Source organism: Hippocampus zosterae, chromosome 1 (assembly GCF_025434085.1).
Source record: "Hippocampus zosterae strain Florida chromosome 1, ASM2543408v3, whole genome shotgun sequence".
Taxonomy (NCBI): Eukaryota; Metazoa; Chordata; class Actinopteri; order Syngnathiformes; family Syngnathidae; genus Hippocampus; species Hippocampus zosterae.
The window spans coordinates 19,567,245-19,589,391 of record NC_067451.1 but is presented as its reverse complement, the minus strand read 5'-3'; the positions used below and the strand labels follow the sequence as shown (position 1 = coordinate 19,589,391).

General features: G+C 43.5%; 1 protein-coding gene across 1 annotated transcript; it reads left to right on the top strand.

Moving 5' to 3' along the window:
* The first annotated feature begins 21 nt into the window (after positions 1–21).
* LOC127603052 (E3 ubiquitin-protein ligase RNF38-like) lies at positions 22–13,816 on the top strand. Its single transcript, XM_052069242.1, has 12 exons — positions 22–1,197; positions 6,188–6,240; positions 6,568–6,749; positions 7,297–7,726; positions 8,340–8,480; positions 8,607–8,798; positions 10,388–10,549; positions 10,625–10,728; positions 10,885–10,966; positions 11,045–11,166; positions 11,337–11,436; positions 13,013–13,816. Exons 1-12 carry the CDS (start codon positions 891–893, stop codon positions 13,073–13,075), a joined length of 1,938 nt encoding a protein of 645 aa, XP_051925202.1. The 5' UTR covers positions 22–890; the 3' UTR covers positions 13,076–13,816.
* The last annotated feature ends 8,331 nt before the right edge of the window (positions 13,817–22,147 follow it).

Genomic DNA, 22,147 nt, shown 5'->3' with positions numbered 1-22,147 from the left:
GTATGAACTTCCCATTGATTGATCTCCACTACACTCCCTGCTGACCGAAGAAAACATTTGATATCGTGCGCAAGAAGGGGATTTAATTGACGCGAATAAAACGGTAATATTTTCAACATATGGTATCCGGGGAAGACGCCGCACGTCTGTGAAACACAGTTTGCCGGTTTTACGTCGCCATAACACGACGTTTTGTCCCCGCTAAACGTCGCCACTGTTTTGACTTGTTTTTCCTGCCGGAGCAAGCTTCCTGTTAGCTTGTGCTAACTCCGACATTATGCCAATGAACGTTCTATTATAGCCTACCGTCGCCGCGGGTGGAAATTTACCACTTGCGGGTAGGTTTCTTAGTTCGTGTAATTGAAAATCAAAAAGTTAAGGCGGCAATAGTGTCACAGTTCGCACTCGTTGGTTCTCTTGTTCGTCGCTAACGCCCGGTAGCTTAGCCATGTTGCTGCTGTGAGGGCTTTAACTCGTCCAGTAAATCTCGCTGGTACATGCGCGAATAATTTAGCTTGTATCGAACAGAAGTCAATTCGTATTAAACCGAATGTGTTGACTTTTGTGTGAAAATTTCAGTGGCCATAGTCTACTTCAGTGCTCACCCTGTGAAGAAAAAAAAAGACTAGTGTTAACCTCTTTTTGTTTGGTCTTTTTTGGGGGTGGGGGGGATTATCACTTTTTGGTTGTAAAAGTGTCAACTGTCTTGTAAAAAGCACATATTTCAAATGCATTAGATAGCACTATCGGGTTAAGAACGTGTTCCGAGCTAACTCGCTTAAAGTGAGACTGGGAAGCTGTCCGACGGACGAGGTTCCTGTTTTGAGTCTCGAGCCGACTTTTCCACCATCACCACCTCCGCCGCGCTCCGCGTCCGCCGTAGTCAACCAATGGACCCCCCGAGGACACGCTCTCGGTCCCGGTCCAGCTTCTATCATTTCGCCGTGAGCAATCCCCCAGGAGGTAACAGCGGCGGTAATGTGCTCGGTAACGGAAGCATGATGAGCGCTGGCGTAGGAGGAGGAGGAGGAGGAGGAGGAGGAGGAGGAGGGATGAGCTTCCCGCAGCAGAGCAACGCCGGCTGGCCGCCGCACCACGGCGGCCGCGGCGGCTTCCCGGAGAGCCAGTCGCAACAACCAGGCACATACCTGGCCGCAGGGACGCAGCGCCACGGAGCTCACCGCCACCATGGAAACGGTAAGTAGCGTGAGCCTGCCAGATGCTCCTTTACATTTGTATGCGATAGCTCACGGGAAGTGTCAGGCAGTCTCTGGGCTTCATCGAGAGGACGTGCCTCGAACAAAAAACCTTTGTGTTGTAGTGGAGGATAACGTTTGTCCAATGTTTGAACTGTCCTTCACAGCACAAATTCTGTTCTTTCAACGATAATGTTTAATTGTTTTGATTGGTTGAGGTATTTACTTGATAGGATATGCGGTTCGGATATTTTGATGCACCACATCAAACGGGAGGTATTTGCTCCTCTCAGACGATTGGTTCAACATTAGAAATAGTTCTCATCATGTTTTGGTGCAGGTTTTGCAGTATTTTTACCCTGCTTGTGCGCCAGTTGTTGATGATTAACGTCTTCAATCAGATCAGGCCAAATCAAATTGCGTTTGGAATGACATTGACAGTAAGAAAACAATAACAATTGAGGGAAAAAAGAGATACAAATTTTGAGCTACAGGTGGGCAATATGGTTGAAAAGTGTGTCACAATCTAAATATTTTATATCTGTGGGTGTGTGTGTGTGTACACCTATTCAAAATATGTCAACAAACCAATTAAAGATACAATTGATTACAGATATCAGCTAAATAAAACACAACTATAGAGAGGAAAAATACCATTCAAAATATCTGGGAGTCAAGCATACTTGTGTGCTCCAAATTTCCTCTTAAGTCACAGTAATTGTGGCACAAATCTAACATCAGACTGTAGCTTCTGTCTACGGCATGCACCATTGATGGGATCGAGGTTTGCCTCCTGATATTTTTGTTATTTTTTTTACAGTCAGTATGTAATGCAATTTCTATCGATATTGATCATGTGTCTATCATGATCAATCCATTATCTTAGTTCTTATCATCACGAGGGTTGCATGCATGCCGGAGCCTGTCACAGTTGTCATTGGGCAATAAGCGGGCTAAACCCTGAAGTGGTTGCCAGCCAATCACACAACGACAAACAACCATTGGCCACCACACTTAGGGACGATTTTGAGTGTTTAATTAACCTCCCATGCATATTTTTGGAATGTGGGAGGAAACCGGAGTACCTGGAGAAAACCCCCTCAGGCACAGGAGGACCGGCAAACTCCACACAGGAAGGCCGAGGCCGGAATCGAACTCTGGACCTCTGTACTGTGAGGTGGACGTGCTAACTACTAGATCACTATTCTGCCTGTCTTTCATGCATCACATTGATATTCAATTATTGCCCGTCCCTAATTTGAGCAATTTAAGCAATGCATGTGATACATTTAATACATCTCTGACAATATCAGTTTAGAAAACCCATATCTTTATGAATGCAAATGTATGCAATTGTTGAATTGGATGTACAGTGGTCCCTTGAGATACAAATACAGTAAACCTACTTATGTTGTTTATTTATTGTTCTGGAGCCAGAACCGTCATTTGGACTATCTTGTGTGCAAAAATTTGAGATATGAGCTGTGTATGGTGGCAGTGAATACAACTCACTCCACAACAAGCTTAAATTGGCAAATGGTGAACTGTTAAAAAAGTCATCGAACTATGTCACTCACAGTTGAAGTGTCTGTCCATCTATCCATCCATCCATCCATCCATCTTGTAATCCGCTTATCCTCTCCATGGTCATAGGCGTGCTGGACTGGACCCTATCCCAGCTGCCTTCGGGCAGTAGGCGGGGGGGAGGTATGCCCAGAACTGGTTGCCAGGCAATCGCAGGGCACACTCACAGTTTAGGTCTTTCTGTCAAATTAACGAAAGATTTGCGTGCTATGTATTTAAAATACAGTGACCACATCACTTTTCCATTAATGTTGTCATAGAGGCAGCTAGCTAAATGCTTCATAACACACACCATCGACAGGCTATTGAATAGCATTGTGTCACAGTGATATAACTCTTTTAAGCAATGGATATTTGATTACTAATGGTGGAACAACGCATGTAGAAATATATACACATTGCTCATGTACACTAATTATGTATGCACTAAAACAAAAGGTGCAATCTCAATGCTTGGGAGTCAGCAAGGTCTCTGCACTGATTACATTTAAGCTTTTGGTTTTCTGTGATTTGAATATTTTTCAGTTTTGCTATTCTTAGGGAACTTATCCCACTGGATTTTTTATCATCAAAGAATTGCTATTGAGTGTGATTGCCCCCCATAGTAATTTGTAGCCCCTTTGAACTCGTTTACACAATAACACCTTAAAAATATGCAGCTCCATTATACTGTCTTGTAGCTACACTGACCCAAACAAAACCGTCCTCGTGCTCCTCCCGCTTGCAATTTTAGATCGTGAGCCCATGTTCCACAGTCAGAGGCGTGACACGTCACTTAATAGTCTTGGTGTGCGTTATTCCAACTGTCCCTATTGCACACACATTTGCTGCCTGCAGGCTTAGCTGCACCCTGTTCATTTTTTTTGTCTTTTTGTTTGCATTTCATTAACATCGCAAGACAATGTTTAAGTAGCTATCATTGTCAATTAAAACAGTTTTACCATCTCATTGCAGCTCAAAACCCTCTCAACTCTAATGCTAGCTACCGGGATCAAACAAAGGACCCTTTGTTCATGGGTTGCATTGTTAGCCAACCATGCACCGCAGACCTATTTTATTGAGACAAGCGTGTTTCTGAATGATTAAGTTGCAGAATAATGTCAATTTTTGAGAGTATGAGGCATCTAATGGCGATCTCATTCTGTGTGGTTTGCCATAACTACAAGATGTTAAATAGGTACATTCGATTCATTCATTGTCGTTCTTGCATGTCAAACACACTAGTTTTTGTTTTAGCAGGAGGTCAAAACTGTGCACTGGTTTAAGGCAAAGTTTAGTAATCCTAATACTTAGGAAAAGAATGGTTTCAATGGTGTTATGCTTCAACAGCACCACTACAGTATTCTAAGGAAACAAGATTGTTATCTCTCCAACAGAGCGCCATCAGTCTGCCTCAATGTGCCCTCTTTTGACCCTCCAGGCTGACGAGATCTAGTTCTCAACAAAACACACGAGGGAAAAGGACCCAGTGAGGTCTCGGAAGTTAAAGGAGAAAGATATCCATCCATCCATTTTCCGAACCGCTTAATCCTCACCAGGGTCGCGGGGGTGCTGGAGCCTATCCCAGCCGTCTTCGGCCAGGAGGCGGGGGACACCCTGAACCGGTTGCCAGCCAATCGCAGGGCACACAGAGACGAACAACCATCCATGCTCACACTCACACCTAGAGACAATTTTGACTGTTCAATCAGCCTGCCATGCATGTTTTTGGAATGTGGGAGGAAACCGGAGCACCCGGAGAAAACCCACGCAGGCCCGGGGAGAACATGCAAACTCCACACAGGGAGGCCGGAGCTGGAATCGAACCCGGTACCTCTGCACTGTGAAGCCGACGTGCTAACCACTGGACTACCGGGCCGCCTTGGAGAAAGATATAAGGCAGCGTTTTGCCTCCAGTGTCAGCTGGTCAGTCAGCCGTCTTGGCGTCTGTTCTTCACAGTTGCTAGCGGGGCGTCTTTGAGCCGTTACTATCGCAGACTTCACATGGCCCCAGAGTGGCTCTGCAAAGGGGTGGGATTTGGGGATATATATATATATATATATATAGTGATGACATATTTTTGTGTCCTGCAATAAGCTAAATTCTTGTCACCTAAGGACATTCTTTCTTTTTGCATAAAACTATGTGTGCATATTCTGCATCCAGATTGGACATGTGCCCTGTCAAATAAGCAGCCGTCCTCCTATTGTTTTTCTCCACTGCATATTTATTACATTACTGGTCTGTTTGTTGATGATTACCCCCTCCAAAGAGGTTTCTTTGCTGTTTGTCTGTTTAACAGGATTCTGCAAAATTTATATTTGATTTTGATGTGTTTTTTTGGAGAGTGGGCACAGCCAAAAAATAAAGTTGGAAATGGAAATAAATATGCTTTTGGAGTCTTAAAAAAACTGCAAAAATATTTAAAAACAACATCACTATGGCTGAAAAATATTATGGAGGAAATGGAAAATGTGCTTGCATGTGTCGTCAGTATGGGAAAGCCAATCAAACGTTGATAGAGAAACTAGTGTACCGGTAGTTTTTGTTTCCGTGGGGATTTTCCAGCATTGTCTAGTGGAATCACATTATTTTAATAAATGTAAATATTTGAGCTTTTTTTGAACACTTCTGTTGAGGTTTCGTGTTTTTGGAATTGCAAGGATGGCCACCCCTAAAACCTGACCATGTGGTTGTCCTTCGAAACACCCCCAAAATAAATCGAGATCAGGAGAATTAGTGAATAATTGTTGAATCTTAATGACATAATTCGGTCATGAATCTGAGCAGTTTGATGTCCAACTAAGTTTGATCTGTCTGCACTCTACACCATTTTTGTTCTTCTGGAAGCGAGTAGCATTCGTATTATATAAAGATATGATATCTAGAGCTTGTTGGGAATTAACTCCATGTACTGTATAAATGCCACAGCTGTTTGAGGGTGGGTTAAGCCTGCGTCTCACTTTGTTGCGACACATTGTTCATTGGTTTGTCAATTCATACAGATAACTGAGTCAAATCGATAGCATGTGACAGCCCAGTGATGATTTGAGAGTATTTTGAACAAGGAAAAGCATGCTGTGGCAACTGTTTTTTGGTACAAATGAGGCAAAGATCCAGTGTGGCTTTTTCCACTGAGAGCCTCTTCTGCTTTGTTTTAAGCAACTATTGGAAAAGCCTGTCAGACCAACAAAGCGCAACACTGATTGATTAGGTCAACGTCTGGCGTCCATTTGTATTTAGGAAAACAGACTGATCACTGTTTCATATCCTTTGTGATCCTCCACAGGAAAATCAAATTGAGGCGACCGGTTTGTCGTCCTGGCTTAACAGGCGTGTATGCCTGTGTCTTGTGATGATGTTTTTCTTAGCACCGTCTTATCTAATCATGTTCCCCTATCCTCCTACCGTTTTCTTTTGCCTGCAGGAGGAGTGCTACACTTTCATCCAGATAATGTGTTCAGTGAGGATCGAGACAAAGTAAGCCATGGGATATGATCTATGTATTTGGCTTCAGTTTACTAATGTCATGTTAGGTCATTTTGGACACTTCTTATCCTGTACAGCAGGGGTGTCCAATACGTCGATTGACCGGTACACAGAGAAATGATCCCATTTCGATTGCGAGGGGTGTAGAGGGAAATGGGGAGGTGGGGTGTGTGTGTGTGTCTTTGTGCATGTTAATTTATTACATTTAAAAAATAACAATTTGTCATTTAGCTTTGTAATGATTTCTTCCATATATGTAGTGTATGTTTGTCTGAACAACCACTCAAGCACTACTCCTTCTTTGTCCACGGTTTACAGATAGAAGACAGCCCAAGCCCAAAAAGGCAGCGTCTTTCCCAGCAGTCCATTTTAGATCTAAGCTCCGCCCCCCCTCCAACCCCTTCCTCTCCCATTCGCCCCTGGGAGCTTCCCCTGGGTCGGAGGGCACATGCCCAGTATGCACCTGAGAGATGTCACACACCTGTCCGAAATAGAAGAAGGTAAGCGCATGCACACTCCCATGCATTTTTTTGCAGTTGTAATTAACAGTTAGATTGACTTTATTAATCCCATACAAGAAATCAAGTTATGATTGAATTGTAATGATGTAAAGGACTTTTTACACTGCACTGAGTACAGTACAATGAAATGTGCAGATCACCCCATTCATGATGTGCTGCCATGTCACAATGGCATGACGCTGCGCTGCAAAGGCTGGCGGCACATGAGATGTGTGCCTGCAACCACGGCACATGCAATTGCGATGATCTGGTATGCAAGATGGTGGGGGAGTGATTTTATAGCTTCACTGACATGAGTGGATTTTGAAAAATAAAATCAAAGTTGACTCATTCTTGCATGGAAGACTCAATCAACAATGTCTAGCTCTGTCATAAAGTTAGTTAAAGAAACATTTATTGGTTAATTTAGTGCTCCATATTTATGAATTCCTTGTGTGTTCTACATACTTGGCCAATAAAGATGATTCTGATTCTGATGAAGTGCAACACACAGTAGTTTATACCGCAACCTCTTCTCCCTTCTCAGCCCTCCAATGCGACGCCCGCGTGGGCGCAGAGACCGCCTGACGCGTCATCATCACACACACAATCACCACCACCATTACAACAGCAACAATCACCATCACCACCCCAACACTCACCCTCACCACCATCACCACCACCACCCTCACCACCTGCACTCGCACCACGGGCTGTCACCGGCCCACCAAGACGAGAACTACCGTCACTCAGTCCCCACCCAGGGCTACCCTCCATATGGCCAGCAGCCCCCTCGAGGGCTGGGGCCCGGGTTGGAAGAGCGCCAAGTTTACCATCCCCCGAATCCCTCCCCAAGGCCCCTTCATCCGTCGTCAAACCTGTCTCCACGACTGCTGCACCCTGCGGCGCATCCGCAGCACCCACACCCACACCCATCGCAACAACAGAGCAGCGGGGTGTTGGACCTCCAGGAACAAGTGAGTTTAAGTGAGGGCTTGAATTTAATAATAATAATACATCACATTTGTAAGCGCCTTTCACAACACTCAAGGACACTGTACAGCCAAGACCAATAATAAAACACAGATAAAATAATAAATAAAGAAAGAAAGATTTAAGGCGGGTAGGCAAGTCTGAATAGGTGGGTTTTGAGCTGGGTTTTGAATAAGGAAAGAGAGTCAATATTACGAATGTTGGGAGGAAGTGAGTTCCAGAGTTTGGGGGCAGAGCGACTGAAGGCTCTGCACCCCATTGTACTGAGACGGGCAGAGGGTAGAAAAAGGTGGAGGGAGGATGAGGACCTGAGTGAGCGAGAGGGAATGGAGATTTGAAGAAGATCTGACAGATAGGGGGGCGCAAGGTTATGGATGGCTTTGAATGTATAGAGAAGTATTTTGAAGTTGATTCTAAGTTTGACAGGATTTGTATCTGTTTATCGGTTCGTTTCCAAATGATTGGTTTGTGTAAAATGGAATTTAGCTGCGATACAGAACACCTTTCATGGAAGTACAAATATATAGATCGATTATTCCTGTCCACTTTAAAATGGCCGATTGAACATTGGTCACTACCCTTGTGCTCTGTGTTTAGGGTTCAGCTCCAGTATCGTATACGGTGTCCCCCCAGGGTGCTCCACCTGGTCTGCCGCCTCGTTCAGGCCCGCAGCAAATCCCAGCATGCTCGGTAGTCTTCAGTGGACAGCACTATCCCGTCTGCAGCGTTGCTCCTCCTGTGGGTTTTATTGTTTCGCAGCTAAGTTTATACTACCCATTCTCCATCTAGGTGTTCTTCACGTTTTGTTTGATATTTCTGCTCAGACATTTACTGTATATTCTGAAATCTCATCATTCTTCTCAGGTCCTGCAGACTTGTTCTGTGCAGCACCTCCCCATGCCCTACCCATTCCCGTCTCTGCTGTCCAGTGACCCAGCCTTTCTCCTCCCTCCACCCCCTCACCTCCCACATCCTCCCACACACCTTTCCCACCATCCAGCTCAGCTTCCACAACCTGGGCAGTTTGGACCCTACACCACACAGCAGGCGCGTTCAGTAAGTAGAAAGGACACGTTATTTGGGGCCATAAGATTTTGATAGTCGCCCCTTGTTTGAACTTGAGGAAAATCAGGAAAATGTTCGTTGGTTCACTTAATTTCTAGTCTTTGGTGCTTACATGCACATGCAAAATGGAATGCATGAGAAAATCCAGATGTCTGGAAGTAGTCTGTGACCATTAGTTTTTCTGAAAACCACATGCAGTTATAATGTTGCACCAATTTAAGTACCGTATTTTCACGACTATAAAGCGCCATTAGAAGTCTTACATTTTCTCCAAAATGGACAGGACGCCTTATGGTGCGGGGGCGTCTTTTGTATACGCTGAGTTCCAAAATCTGACTGACAGCCGACACGCTGTTTATACAGAGAAAAGTCGGAAGTGACTGTGGCCAGGCATGCGGGAAAGAAGTCGGCCAATCAGGGAAGGGTGGGCGTGTATATATACATATATGGAGAGGGAGAGAGAGAGAGAGAGGACAGGCATGCTGGGGAGCAGTCCGCCAATGGGTGAAGGGTGGGCGTGTAAGTGGACGCTAAAGGGACGCCGCAAGCAGGTACCAACACCTGTATATAGTGTGGCAATGTGCATTGTTGCAAAACAACTCCAGTTTTGGTTTCTAAGAACCCCCGAAAATAAATTCGACAAAGAGACACGCCTACGAAGTTCAGTTCAAACTTCAAGCCATCGGTTATGCTTTTGACATGCGTGCCCATCTCACAGCAGCGGTGAAAAACCAAGTCAAGCAAATGAACTCTGAGCTTGCCGTAATTCCCAGAGGCTTGACTAAAGAACTCCAACCGCTGGACATCGGCATCAACCGGGCGTTCAAAGTAAAGTTGCGAACGGCATGGGAACAATGGATGATCGATGGCAAACACAACTTTACAAAGAGTGAGAGGCAGCGCTGGGCGAGTTACGCCACAATACGCAACAACGAGAGGGAACGCGGCGTTTTTGATGGATTACGGTACTTGCACAATCGTTCAATTCTTTCTACACACACACGCGCTGCCACCATGTTTCGCTCTGTTCTTTACTTACAAATGTGGGAAAGCTTCACACGAGAGAAATGTTGACTTTGCTGTTGCTACTCCTTCTTACCGCTCGGCAATGCGTAGCAACTCAAACTTTAGAATGTGATGCGTTCAATGACAACTACGCAGAGGATACAGAGGATGAGGACTTTGATGGATTTCTGGGTGATGATTGATCGAAAAACGTGAGAACATTGTACGATGGCTAAATAAAATACACCCGAACTCAGTTCTGCTTTCGTGGCCTTTTTAAAAACGTGTCTTTAGCTTGTATCTGTATGTCTTGGCATGCTACCGTATGTTTCAAGCTAACGTGTTGGCGTGCGCGCACGCATGCCGTATGTTTAAGCTGGCGTATGTTTTACCACTGTAAAACTGTGCCCATTAAGACAGTGCGGTCTGTTTATGTGTAAAATACAGAAATGTCACCCATTAATGAGACTGCGCCCAACCGTACGGTGCGTCGAATAGTCGTGAAAATACGGTAGATAAAATAAAAAACCTGAAACGTATGAACATGCAATTTTTCTTTTTACCTCTTGCTGCAGCCTTTACAAAGGATAGAGAATGATGTAGAGCTGTTGGGAGAGCATCTATCTTTGGGTGCGGGACTCCACTACCCCCCTGCCACCCACCCAGCCCTCACCCCACACTCCACACAGCTCCACTTCCTCTCCCATGAGCCTCTACCCCAGGAGTTCTTTGGAGTGGTGAGTGCCAAGACCAGTTATACTTTGGTGATGAAATGCCGTCAAGTTGACACGCATATGTCAATTGTCTCCTAGTCCTACCCGAACTTCATCCCCCGCCGCCTTGCGGGCCGAAGGTACCGCTCGCAACAGCCTCTACCGCCTTCGCCTTATCATCCCAGTCTCCTGCCTTACTTTCTGTAAGTTAAACTCCATTTTCGTTTGGAAAAACATTGTCCCATTTTGAGAAAGTTTTACCTCAAGGACTTTTACCTCAAGGACTAATTTACCTCAAGGACTGTTTTTCAATTGAAAAGAATTCATGACGTGAACAATTCAAAATTTTCTGTTTGTAGGTCGATGCTGCCGGTCCAGCCGACTGGTCCTGCAATCAGTCTTGAGCTGGATGTTGATGATGGAGAAGTGGAAAATTACGAGGTTTGTTGATTTGACAGTTACAAAAAATGCACCACGTTTAGTGAATTACACCCAGATAGTAATTATTTTCTGTCGCAGGCCCTCCTCAATCTTGCTGAACGTCTCGGGGAGGCCAAACTCAGAGGACTTACCAAGGGAGACATTGAGCAGCTTCCTTCCTATCGCTTCAACCCAAATAACCATCAGTCTGAACAAACACTGTAAGTGCAGTCGCCAGACTATCCCACCTTTTTAAAGAACTCATTGAAAGCACATTCTTTCAGTAAACACTCATTTAAAGTATTTCCATAAGCAGACATCTCCCATAGAAGCTCTTTCCAAACTCCCTTGGTCACACCAAGTTTGTTGTGCTTTTGTTGTCATCCTGCAGGTGTGTGGTGTGTATGAGTGATTTTGAGTCTCGACAACTGCTGCGAGTTTTGCCCTGCAGCCACGAATTCCACGGCAAATGTGTTGACAAGTGGCTGAAGGTAGGCACCCACCCTGTGGACCTGGCTGACTCGCACTGTTTGGAACTCAACACACTACTTGTTAAAACAACATCCTCCCGCCTATCTGTGGATTATATTGTACTGTACCTGAAACGATCCATTATGTACGCCGGTCTTGGTGAATTTTTATAGCAGCGAAAAGGAAAAAATGCACAGAGCCTGTTTGTATATGAATCAAATCTTATCCTCATGCATTTTTCCTCACAATTTTAAACAAGTCCCATTGTGTGACATGACATTCTTCAGTTAAAATACACAAATGCTGAAGACACATTTACAGCACAATATTATCTACTTATCACAAATCACGGGCCACTTTTATGCAAATCTGGAGGAAGGCGCCTGTTAATATGACAACTGGGTAAGTGGCAAACGACAATGCAAGTGGCTTCCGAGTCTTGCCAACTGAGCGACTTTTTTGACCCCTCTTTCAACTATTAGAAACAAACAAACAAAAAACCAAGCAACAAAACCCGTGACTTTTTGTTGTGCTATTAGAGACTCTTTGAGACGCTGATGCCCCTTTTAGAGATGTTCATACCACTGGCGCTCGTACAACGCCACAACTGGCCATTTAAAAGTGTTGTAGCAATTCAAAATGAATCACTCACGGACATATTTTCAGAATGAGCCAGATTTACTGGGTTGCTTGATTTAAAAAATGGTGGACAAGTGATCCAGAGACTCGGCTGTTTCTTTGAAAACAATAAATAGTCAATTTTCCTTTACAGTGGAGTGAACGAGCATTTATTTCAGGGCATATGTTCCAGACCCAACTGCAATAGGTGAAAATCCATGATATAAAACATGGTTGTCAGCCGGAACCGGCCCCCAAGGAGGTTTGAGCAGGCCCGTGGGATCATTTAAAAGTGGAAAAATGCATAAAAGACACGGAATGACTATTTTAAATAAGGTACAATTCATGGAGTGTCCGCTAGGGACACACTGTTTTGATCAGAGAAGAAGACAACAGCAGTATCAGCCTGTCACTGAGACAGACCCAACACAGCAGACACTACATGTGAATACTTTCTTCTTTACACATTTAATAGCACTCTCCTTAGTTTGTAAGGTGTAGGCAGGGATTAAATTTCAATTTTATATGCACATGTGTAAATGGTTTAAAAATTCCTTTCTTTATAAATCTCGTTTAATCTTAAAATGCATTCCTATATTTTTCAATACCAATTACTTGTTAAAGTTTTGTGCTTTTGTACAATCAGTGGGATCATAAAAGTAAATGGTACATTTGTCGAAGGATATCTAAGGTACTTCATGTTTTGTAAAAGATAGGCTCATTAAATGTCAACATTTTCCTAATGTTCTTGTTCTTCTTTAGACCAAAACAAAGGAAAGACATATTATTTTGGTTATTTATAGCAGAGTGTGGTATAATTTTAATGGTCCGGCCCACTTGACATCTACTGAGGCCATATGTGGCCTACAATGTGAAATGAGTTTGACACCCCTGATATAGAAGGACTACATACCATTTTTGAAATGGTTTTAATTGTGCGTTTTTGTCATGAATTAAAATTGTCCTTTCTTTCCATAGGCCAATCGGACATGTCCCATTTGCAGGGCCGACGCCTCCGAGGTCCAGAGAGACTCAGAGTGATCACATGATGCGCTTCAATATAAATGTCTATTAGACATTATCAGCACTGCCTGCTCTGCCTCTTTCACATCTTCTACGTACATGTACATGATTGTATACACACAGTAAAACAGGCACACAGTTTCCCTCTTTATTTCTATTTAATTGTGTGTGTCCCTGCTTTTTTTAAGGGCACAACCTTCCTACTTTCCATACTTAATTACTGTGTGTGTTGGTGTGCCCACCATAAGAATGAACATGTATTTTGGTCAGCTTTACTGTGCAAGCCTTGAAAAGAAAGGGTGTGTGTGTGATTTTTTACTAGACATTTGAGCGTGTGTGTCTCAGTGTAAAGACATGGCAACTTCTCATGAGTGAATGGCGCCAATCCATTTGTACGTTCCTGCACTGTGTTCTGCACAGTATAACGATGTGTATTACGAGATTCCATTTTCTCTAGTTTGACTTCAAGGGTCCATGGTGCCACTCTATAATTGTGTTTCTTTGTGTTAAGTTGACACTTCATCTTAAATGAGTAATTCTTTTAGCCATGAGTAACTGTCCTGCCTGGCATTTACCTTATTCCTGTCTCCACTTATTACAAGCACTTCACAGCACTAAAGCAAGCACATTATGCATTTTTTTCTTTGTTTGAATGATTGTGACTTTGCAGTGGCACATATATAGATACCTCACTATATCAATATGTATACTGTATAAATGTATGAATATCTGTATACCAAATAAAAGGCTTGATATGAACTTTTTGAAGTTGGACATTTTTATTAGCCCCCATCCATGTCCTCTTTCATTTGAGGAACATTGGCTCAGGGATGATTCAAAGAGACGACCTTTTGCATTAAGGTGGTGCAGTATTCGAGGGTGCCTGTGCCAAAAGTAAGAATACAGCAAGGAAAATGCTTGTTAACATTTGATGTGTATATTTTTCATCCGGTGTTCATTTTGTTTACTTTGCTATTTTTCCAATTGATTTTTTTTGGGGGGGGGGGGGGCACCCATAACTTGAGTTGTGCTTTTGCCTGTTTTATTTTCTAAGTGGTGCGCTTAATTGAAGCTACCTCAAGATGGTGCTGACGTTTTTTTGGACTACCAACTGTCAACAACTGCCGGATTTTGAGCTTTCTTATTTTCACTTGTCAGAAAACTATTCCTTTCAAGGTTTTTCCACATTACATATTCAGCCCAGAATTACTGTACATTATGCTCCAGGGCACATTAAGTCCCTGTGAATATCATGCACAAGTACTGTACACAGATGTTTGGCTGGCAGTCCACACCTGTAGTCCTGGTTTGACATAACACAGTACACGCGCAGCATCGTACTGCACAATCCAGTAGTGTACAGTAGACCTATATTATTGGGTATCTTGTAGGTCAACCAGCAGATGTAAGCTTCAAGGTATTTTTCCACAAGGGGGAAATGTACAAATCCCAATGCGCCAACAAAGAAACTATTAGTCACACAAACATGGAACCTTCAGGGCTTCACATTCTTGGTTTATAACTTAATGGATTGCAGGTTAGGCAGTAGACGACCGGTAATATGTAAGGTTTTGAAGATTTAGGCCAGCTAAAATCAGGTCTAAGTTGTGGTGTAGGACAGTGTTTTAAATGGGGGGTGGGGGGGGGGGGGGGATAAGCGCTGGTACGGTGGTTCTTAACCTGGGTTTAATCGAACCCTCGGGGTTTGGTGAACCAGCCTCGGGTTCGAAGGAGCCTCTGCCATGGAGGTTAAGACCACTGGACTCAACGTGTCAATTACTGGTAGTTATGACACATTATCAACTACTAGCTGGCTCATCAGCTAGTTCCTGCGGAAGGCTGGTAAGGTGGGCCTTTGGCCCACAAAAGTGTTGTTGCTTGGTTCAACTTTTCAATTAATTTTGAAAAACTGGAACGTGCTAATACAATGTATTGAGAAAAGGACATTGTCTTGTTTCAATAAAATGCTACATATGTTCCAGACCCAACTGCAATAGGTGAAAATCCATGTAGGTTAATAAGGTTAATAAATTGCAATCACCGGGGACACATGTCATAGCCCTTGTTTGCTACAGTGCTTGTCAAGTCAAGTCAAATCAACTGTATTTATAGAGCACTTTCAAACAGCCATCACTGCATACAAAGTGTTGTACATGGAGCAATATCACATGCACAATACACCGTAAGACAAATCGGTAAAAAAGACGGTAGAAAGCACCAAACAGTAAAACCAAGAGCAAATCTAAGTCATGCTGAGTTGAATGCCAAAGTCGCACCTATGTACGCATAAAACAAAAACAAAATATTCAAAATATAAACACTGTATAATTTACATTTTATTTTGACTTCATGGTCTCTGCGAGTTCCACTCAGAGACTGTGGGCGGGCCGGTTGTGGGCCCCGGGCTGTACTTTGCCCAGTTCTACACTCTGATTTTGTGCTTCTGTCCTGCACAGTTTAACATGCAAGATTGTGTGTGTGCGCGCGCTGTCCCAAGCTGACAGGTTACATGGAATCTCCATTGTGCTCTTGTGTAGATATATAAAAAGAAAGTGAGGGCACGAAGCTCTGCCTGCTTCATTTAGGGTCACGCTGACGCATGCAAGCACTCTCTGTCTCCCTCTCTTCCATCACTATGCATACACCAGCCCTCAGCAGTGTGAGGGTTAAATATGCACGCATCAGTTAGCCAAGTTGTTTTTTTAAATGAAAAGTGTGTGTGTGAGAGAGAGAGTTAGAGTTTGCCAGAGAGAGAGAAACGTTTATTTGAAGGGGATTTCCCTTGTCGCATGGTGAGCTGCCCTAGCTGTCAGAATCAATCACTGCCATGGCGTCACACACTTGTGTGCGAAAGTGAGCCGAGTAGGAGGAGGACACGTATACACAATCGAAACTGACAGACAGACAGACCGTCGTGGAAAATGAACACTAATATGGATATAGACGTTGGGAAGGTCTCAGTGGGAGAGGTGCCGTCAGGTGAAGACTTTTATCCAAAGAGGAGAAGACGAGCTTGGTGGCAGTGCCGCATGCTTGTTTATGACATGAACATTGTTTAACAAACTCTTTGAACTAAACTGGGACATGCTCGGCATGGACAACACAAGCCTTCAGTCGTCTCCATAGTCTCCAGGGAGTTAAGGGAAAAAATATCACCTTGGCTTTTGTACTTTTTGTAAGATAATCCCAATCTTTTATCCATGAATCCATGGTATGCTTTGGATCAGTTTTGATGCAGGCCATCATGATAACATCTGTATCAAACAGCCTTTGCTGTCAAAAGTCTTTATTATTATTATTGTAACATAGTTGCTAAAGCTATCACTTATGACATGAGAGTAATACAGGAGGAAAATGGTCTGTGGAAAAAAAAACCCAAACAAACCTGCCTTCTCTGGCTCTTGTGCCTTGTACCTTGTGCCTCTAAACTTAATTTTTACAAAACCACCTGTCTCATGGAAGAACAACCAATTAGGGACCAAAAGTGTGACTGACGAAGAGCTGGAAGTTTTAACATCACAAACTCCCCCTTTCATCAACTAATTTTCTCCTTTTTTTCTCCTTCTTGTAAGAGGGAGCACATAACTCCTACACTGCCATCCCTTCACTGGCTCTCCATTCATTTTAGAGTTATTTTCAAGATCCTCCTCTTTGTTTTCAAATCTCTGAATAATCTCGCGCCACCTTACCTCTCTGAGCTCATCCACCCCTACACACCTGCCCGGCGCCTCAGGTCTGTGGACCAGTCTTTGTTAGAAGTACCAAGAACTAATCTGAGGCTCAGAGGGGATCGAGCCTTTTCTGTTGCTGGTCCCTCTCTCTGGAATGACCTCCCACTGAACATTCGGCAAGCCTCCTCGCTGCCCATCTTTAAAGCCCTCCTCAATACTCACTTGTATTCTTTGGCATTCGACTCAGCATGACTTAGTTTTGTTCTTGGTTTTACTGTTTGGTGCTTTCTACCGCCTTTATTACCGATTTGTCTTACTGTTCATTGTGTATGTTAAATCGCTCCATGTACAGCACTTTGTATGCAGCGATGGCTGTTTGAAAGTGCTCTATAAATACTGTTGACCTGACTTGACTTGACTTTTTCGCTGTTCTGCTGTATGGAATGTGTTCTCATATTTGGATGAATGTACGCCCTTATACAAATTGGAGCATCTCACTCTCAGAACTGTCATATGTGGTGAGAAGATTTTTGAAACCATATTTAATTTTAAAATGATCAATTGTGCACTCACTATTTACTGATGATGCATGGCAGAGGTGAGGGTCTTTACATTATCACACTTGATATCGACATCTTTGTTTTGGTCAAGTACTGAATAGCACAACATAAGAGTCGTTTATGAGGAGGTTCTTATTCATCTTATTCATGGGGAGCTTCCTTGGCGGAGGTCTGACGAGGCTTTTTCAATAACCCACACGTTGGATATGAGCCTGACTGTGACATCGGAACATGGTTTATGGTATAAATGTCACATTTATTCCCCACTACACGTGTTTGGTATCCAAGGCTGTCAGTGATGCTAGCTTTGGATTTTGCTGCAGTGTTCTGAGTGCTTTCTTCTCCCTCAAGTGAAGATCACGTGAGAAGCTTTTTGTGTCGGAGGGCTGCCTTGGAGACAGCGTTGTCCCATGAATCCTTCAGGAAAATGTGTTTGTCGGTACAATTATGTATGTTACACCCATGTTGATTTTTTTTTCAGTTATACAGTTTTCTCTGTTGCAAACTCTGTCAGACGAAATACTCGAGAGCATCATTTTACAAACTGGAGCATGGACACATAAGTAGATGGGACACAAACTTCACCAATAGCCAAAATAAAAATCGAATCCAACATGAGGAGGAAGTCTAAGGAGTATGAAAGACAAAGAAAAATGGACTATGAGGTGCAGTCCTTGCCACGTCATTCTGATTCAGTCCACTGGATCAGAACGATGACTTGTCATGACAAGCTACCAGTCTTGCAGTCATTCCAAGAGACGCATGTCTGCATTGGTGGGCAAAAAGGGACTTTTCGTCCTCTGGATGACTGTACAGCTGGGAGCAACAAGGACGTACTTTGTACTACTGCTACAGCCCCTGCAAGTTACTATACATGAAGTATATTGATGATTGTAGTGCTGACTTGGAGAGAAGTATTATTAGTATTTATTTAGGTAGCGTTTTCATTAGTGGCACAAAGTCTTGAAGTGTAAATACTTTGTCATTGTACTTCAGCAGGTTTTTTATATTATTTGTACCTTAGAGTACGTGAGTATTTATTTTCCTGATGACTTTTTTACAATTACTCCCCACATTTGAACGTGGATGTGTACTCTTCTCCTTACATCAAATTTGTCTCGTAACATTTTTCAACCCGCTTCGCCGATGATTTCACAGTTTAACACAGCCATAAAAAGAGAGAGGTAACGCAAATAAACTCAACTTCCACTCAACATTATTTCTGGAGCACTTTCCAACCACGGCTGAAATAAAGTGCTGTCCATAAAAATGAATGTAAATAAATTAGTCTGAAGCTGCATGAGGTTGTCGACGTACTTCCCAGAGAAGTGAGACAAGAATTATGCTCTCTGCATTGGCATACAGGAGGTCCAGAGTCATATTTTCTCTCATTTCACAGTCTCCAAGTTTTGTGAAAATGTTTGTAGATGAGAGGAATGTGACCAAAGTCTTTACTGACCAGGCTGGAATTGTAATCTCGCAATCATGACATCACATGCGTTGACTGCAGCATCCGAAGGTTGAATGTAAACCAGCAACTGCAGTTAGTCGTGAGTCTGTCTGTTGGTGAGTAACCCACTCACGTTCTCCATAATGAGCAATGGAAGGTAAAGATGTAATTCTCATGTCCCATTCACTTCTCTCATACTTGACTTGAATTTTCAGATCTCCTACGGAATGTAAGAATGTGAGTACTTTTGTCACCTCTGACGAATTGGTTGATTTGATTTTTGAGGGCAACCTCATTAGATTCAGGTGTACCCATTGTTGAGGCCAATGAGTGTAGTCGAGAATCTTTACTATCAATAACGCTATTCAAAGAATTCACATACAAATTGACACGTTACATGAGAAAATAACCACGCTACAATTATATGATGTGTCCCAAGTTAAAATAGTTTGCTCTAGAAACGGGTCTTGGTGTGAGATGGCCCCGCTCTGACAAACATTATCACACTCGTAGCTGCTTGTTTGCCTTATGTGTTGTGTGTGCCGCGATGCTGTTGAGACCTAACAATGAGCTCTTAGTGAGTGATTGCGTTTGGCCTCCCTCTGTTCCCCTGGGTTGCTTTCAGGATGCATAGATAATGATCATTAGATGAGGCAGGGAGGGGATTGCAGGAGAGTGTTTCTGATGGAAAGAGATGGTAGCTTAATACAATTGGCTTGCTTGTGACGGGCTTCATTTGGTGTTGTGTGCATGAATGCGTCAGCCATGAAATCACTTGGTTGCGTGGTGATGATGTGAACCTGAGTTCAGCTGAGACGTGTTGTTACATATGCTCTCATGACTCCATTTGTCCAGAGAGAAATGCATGACTCAATGGGCAGTCTGCTGCGCAAGCAAACAATAAACTTGGACACATACAGCCCAAATCTGCATTTCTAAAGATAATGACGCTCGGTGATATTCTTTTAATAATATTTTTATTATTGAGTGTGTACTGCAGAGAGAGGTTGTGAATATTTTACCTCATTACTGTCAAACTAAACATTCTCTGTCCGTCTGTCTCTCTCTCTCTCTCTGTTTGATAGATCAAACAACATGCATGGCAGCTTAATGGAACACACTAAATTGTCCCTAGGTGTGAGTGTGAGTGGGAACGGTTGTTTCTCTACGTGTGCCCTACAATTGACTAGCAACCAGTTCAGGGTAGGGAAAATTGATAGCATGCATTTGGAATGTGGGATGACACCCGGAGAAATCCCATGCAGGCATGGGGAGAACATGCGAACTCCATACAGGAAGGCCGCAGCCTGGAATGGAGCCCCACACCTCTGTACTGTGAGGTTGAACTGCAAACCATCAACTTCCCTCTGCCCAATCACTTTTTCCAGCTCTTTCGAAGGGGATCCCAAGATGTTCCCAAGGTGTTCCCAGGCCAGCCAGGAGACAGTCTCTCCAGTGTGTTGTGGGTCATCCCTGGGACTTCCTGCCAGTGGGACATGCCCGGAACAACTCACCAGGGAGGCGATCAGGAGGCATCCTAATCAGATGCCCGAGTTATCCTCCCAGATCACCATGCTTCACACTCTAGCGCCAACGGATAGCACAGACACTCATTTCACACTCTGCTATGCGGGATTTTTTTTCGTTCGGTCACGCCCCACACCTCGTCACTATAGGTAAGGATAGGAATGTTGATTGATTGGTAAATTGATGGATTCCCCTTTCAGCTCAGCTCCTTCTTCACCACAATCGACTGATACAGAGTCAATATCTCATGTGGATGCTGCATCGATCTCATGCTCCATCCTGACCTCACTTGTAAACAAGACACCAAAATATTTAAACTTCTTCATTTGGGGCAGAATCTCATCTCTCATCCCTTACCTGTAGAGATGACCATCCTCCCACTGAGGAAAAAGGACTCAGATTTGGATATACTGACGTTCATCCCAAGCGCTTCACAATCGGATGTGAACCGCTCCAGCGCAAGTTGGAGATCACGCCCCCCCCCCCACCCACCCAGAGAACTCCCCAAGGGACACACTCGAATGTCTTCTCCAAGTCCACAAAATATATGTAGCTAGGTAGCACAAATTCCCATGCACCCTCTGAGACGTGGCAGAGGGTGTAGACCTGGTCCACTGTTCCACGGCGAAAACCACATTGCTCCTCCTGAATTTGAAAATTGACTTCCAAGCTTTTAAAATGACTGACTTATTATTCTTGTTACGAACTCGGGTAAACCGAGTTAGGGAGGGGGATCCAAAAAACGTAGACAAAAACAAGGTCTCCGATGTAAAGACAATTTAATGTCCAAATCGAATCGGAAATAAGCGAGAACATAAAGCGCTGGTTCACAATGAGGACCAGGAGGAAAATCAAAAACGACTAACAAAAGGTGCTTGCACAAAAGAGCAAGAAAAGGAAAGGAAAGCCACAAACTACGAACGAAAAACTATGTAACACTTTGTACACGCAAGAAAAGCCAGATCATCAAAACAAAATGGTACTTACACACAAACTTGGTTCCGAGACTACACGCGAAAACACGACGAGGTCAAAAGCCGCTAGTCAATGAGCAACGAGGTAAGCAATGCCATAAACAATACTCGCACAACAGGTGTAGAACGTAGGAGTCCTTACATAGTGTCTCTATAGATTAATGATTGCCAGCAGGTGTGCTAGGGAGACCGCTCCTGCCACCTGCTGGCCAGACCGAAAAACCGAAATGTGACAATTCTCGGTTATACCGTCACGCTTGCTTTCTCTTGCACTTTCCCCCGCCATCTCTAATCCCTTTTCCAACCTCAGCTGACCTTTGATTTATTTTTATTTTTCTTACTTTTCCTCTGCTTCTGCATGTACACTTTGAGTGACACACATTCATTCAGCCCCCCCACCACCAACCCCTCCCCTCACCACCACAGGGGCCTTCAGGGGAGGCCAAGAAATGTGCAGACTGAGGGCGCCTTGAGATTTTTCACTCATGCAAAGACTGTCATACCCCCCTGAAAAAAACATTCAGACCTCTGAGCCACCAGCTGCGACTGCATCACCATGACATGAATGTGCAATAAAAATGATGGCCGTCATTCCTGATTCATTTACTCAGTGGCACGGTAGTTCTCCATTAATTTGTTGCGTACTGTACATGTAATAATATAAGGACATGATGAAACATTTCTATGGTTCCACAGATAATGGAAACGTCATGGGAACTACAATGTGGCCCGTAACAAAAAATGAGTTTCACACCCCGACTCTACAGGGTCTTCAAACGTTGTTTTAAAGCTTTTTTTTTTTTTTTTTTTTAACAGCTCTCAAAATGTTTTCTTTTCGCAGTTTCATTTTCTTGGCCTGACCATGAAACCTATTCATTGTAAACCAGCAGCTTCTTTCTATGTTCTTC

Coding starts and splice junctions, on each gene's coding strand:
- LOC127603052 (XM_052069242.1), top strand. CDS start 891: ATGGACCCCCCGAGGACACGCTCTCGGTCCCGGTCCAGCTTCTATCAT. Junction 6,241..6,567: donor TCAGTGAGGATCGAGACAAA/GTAAGCCATGGG, acceptor CACGGTTTACAG/ATAGAAGACAGCCCAAGCCC. Junction 8,799..10,387: donor CCACACAGCAGGCGCGTTCA/GTAAGTAGAAAG, acceptor CTCTTGCTGCAG/CCTTTACAAAGGATAGAGAA.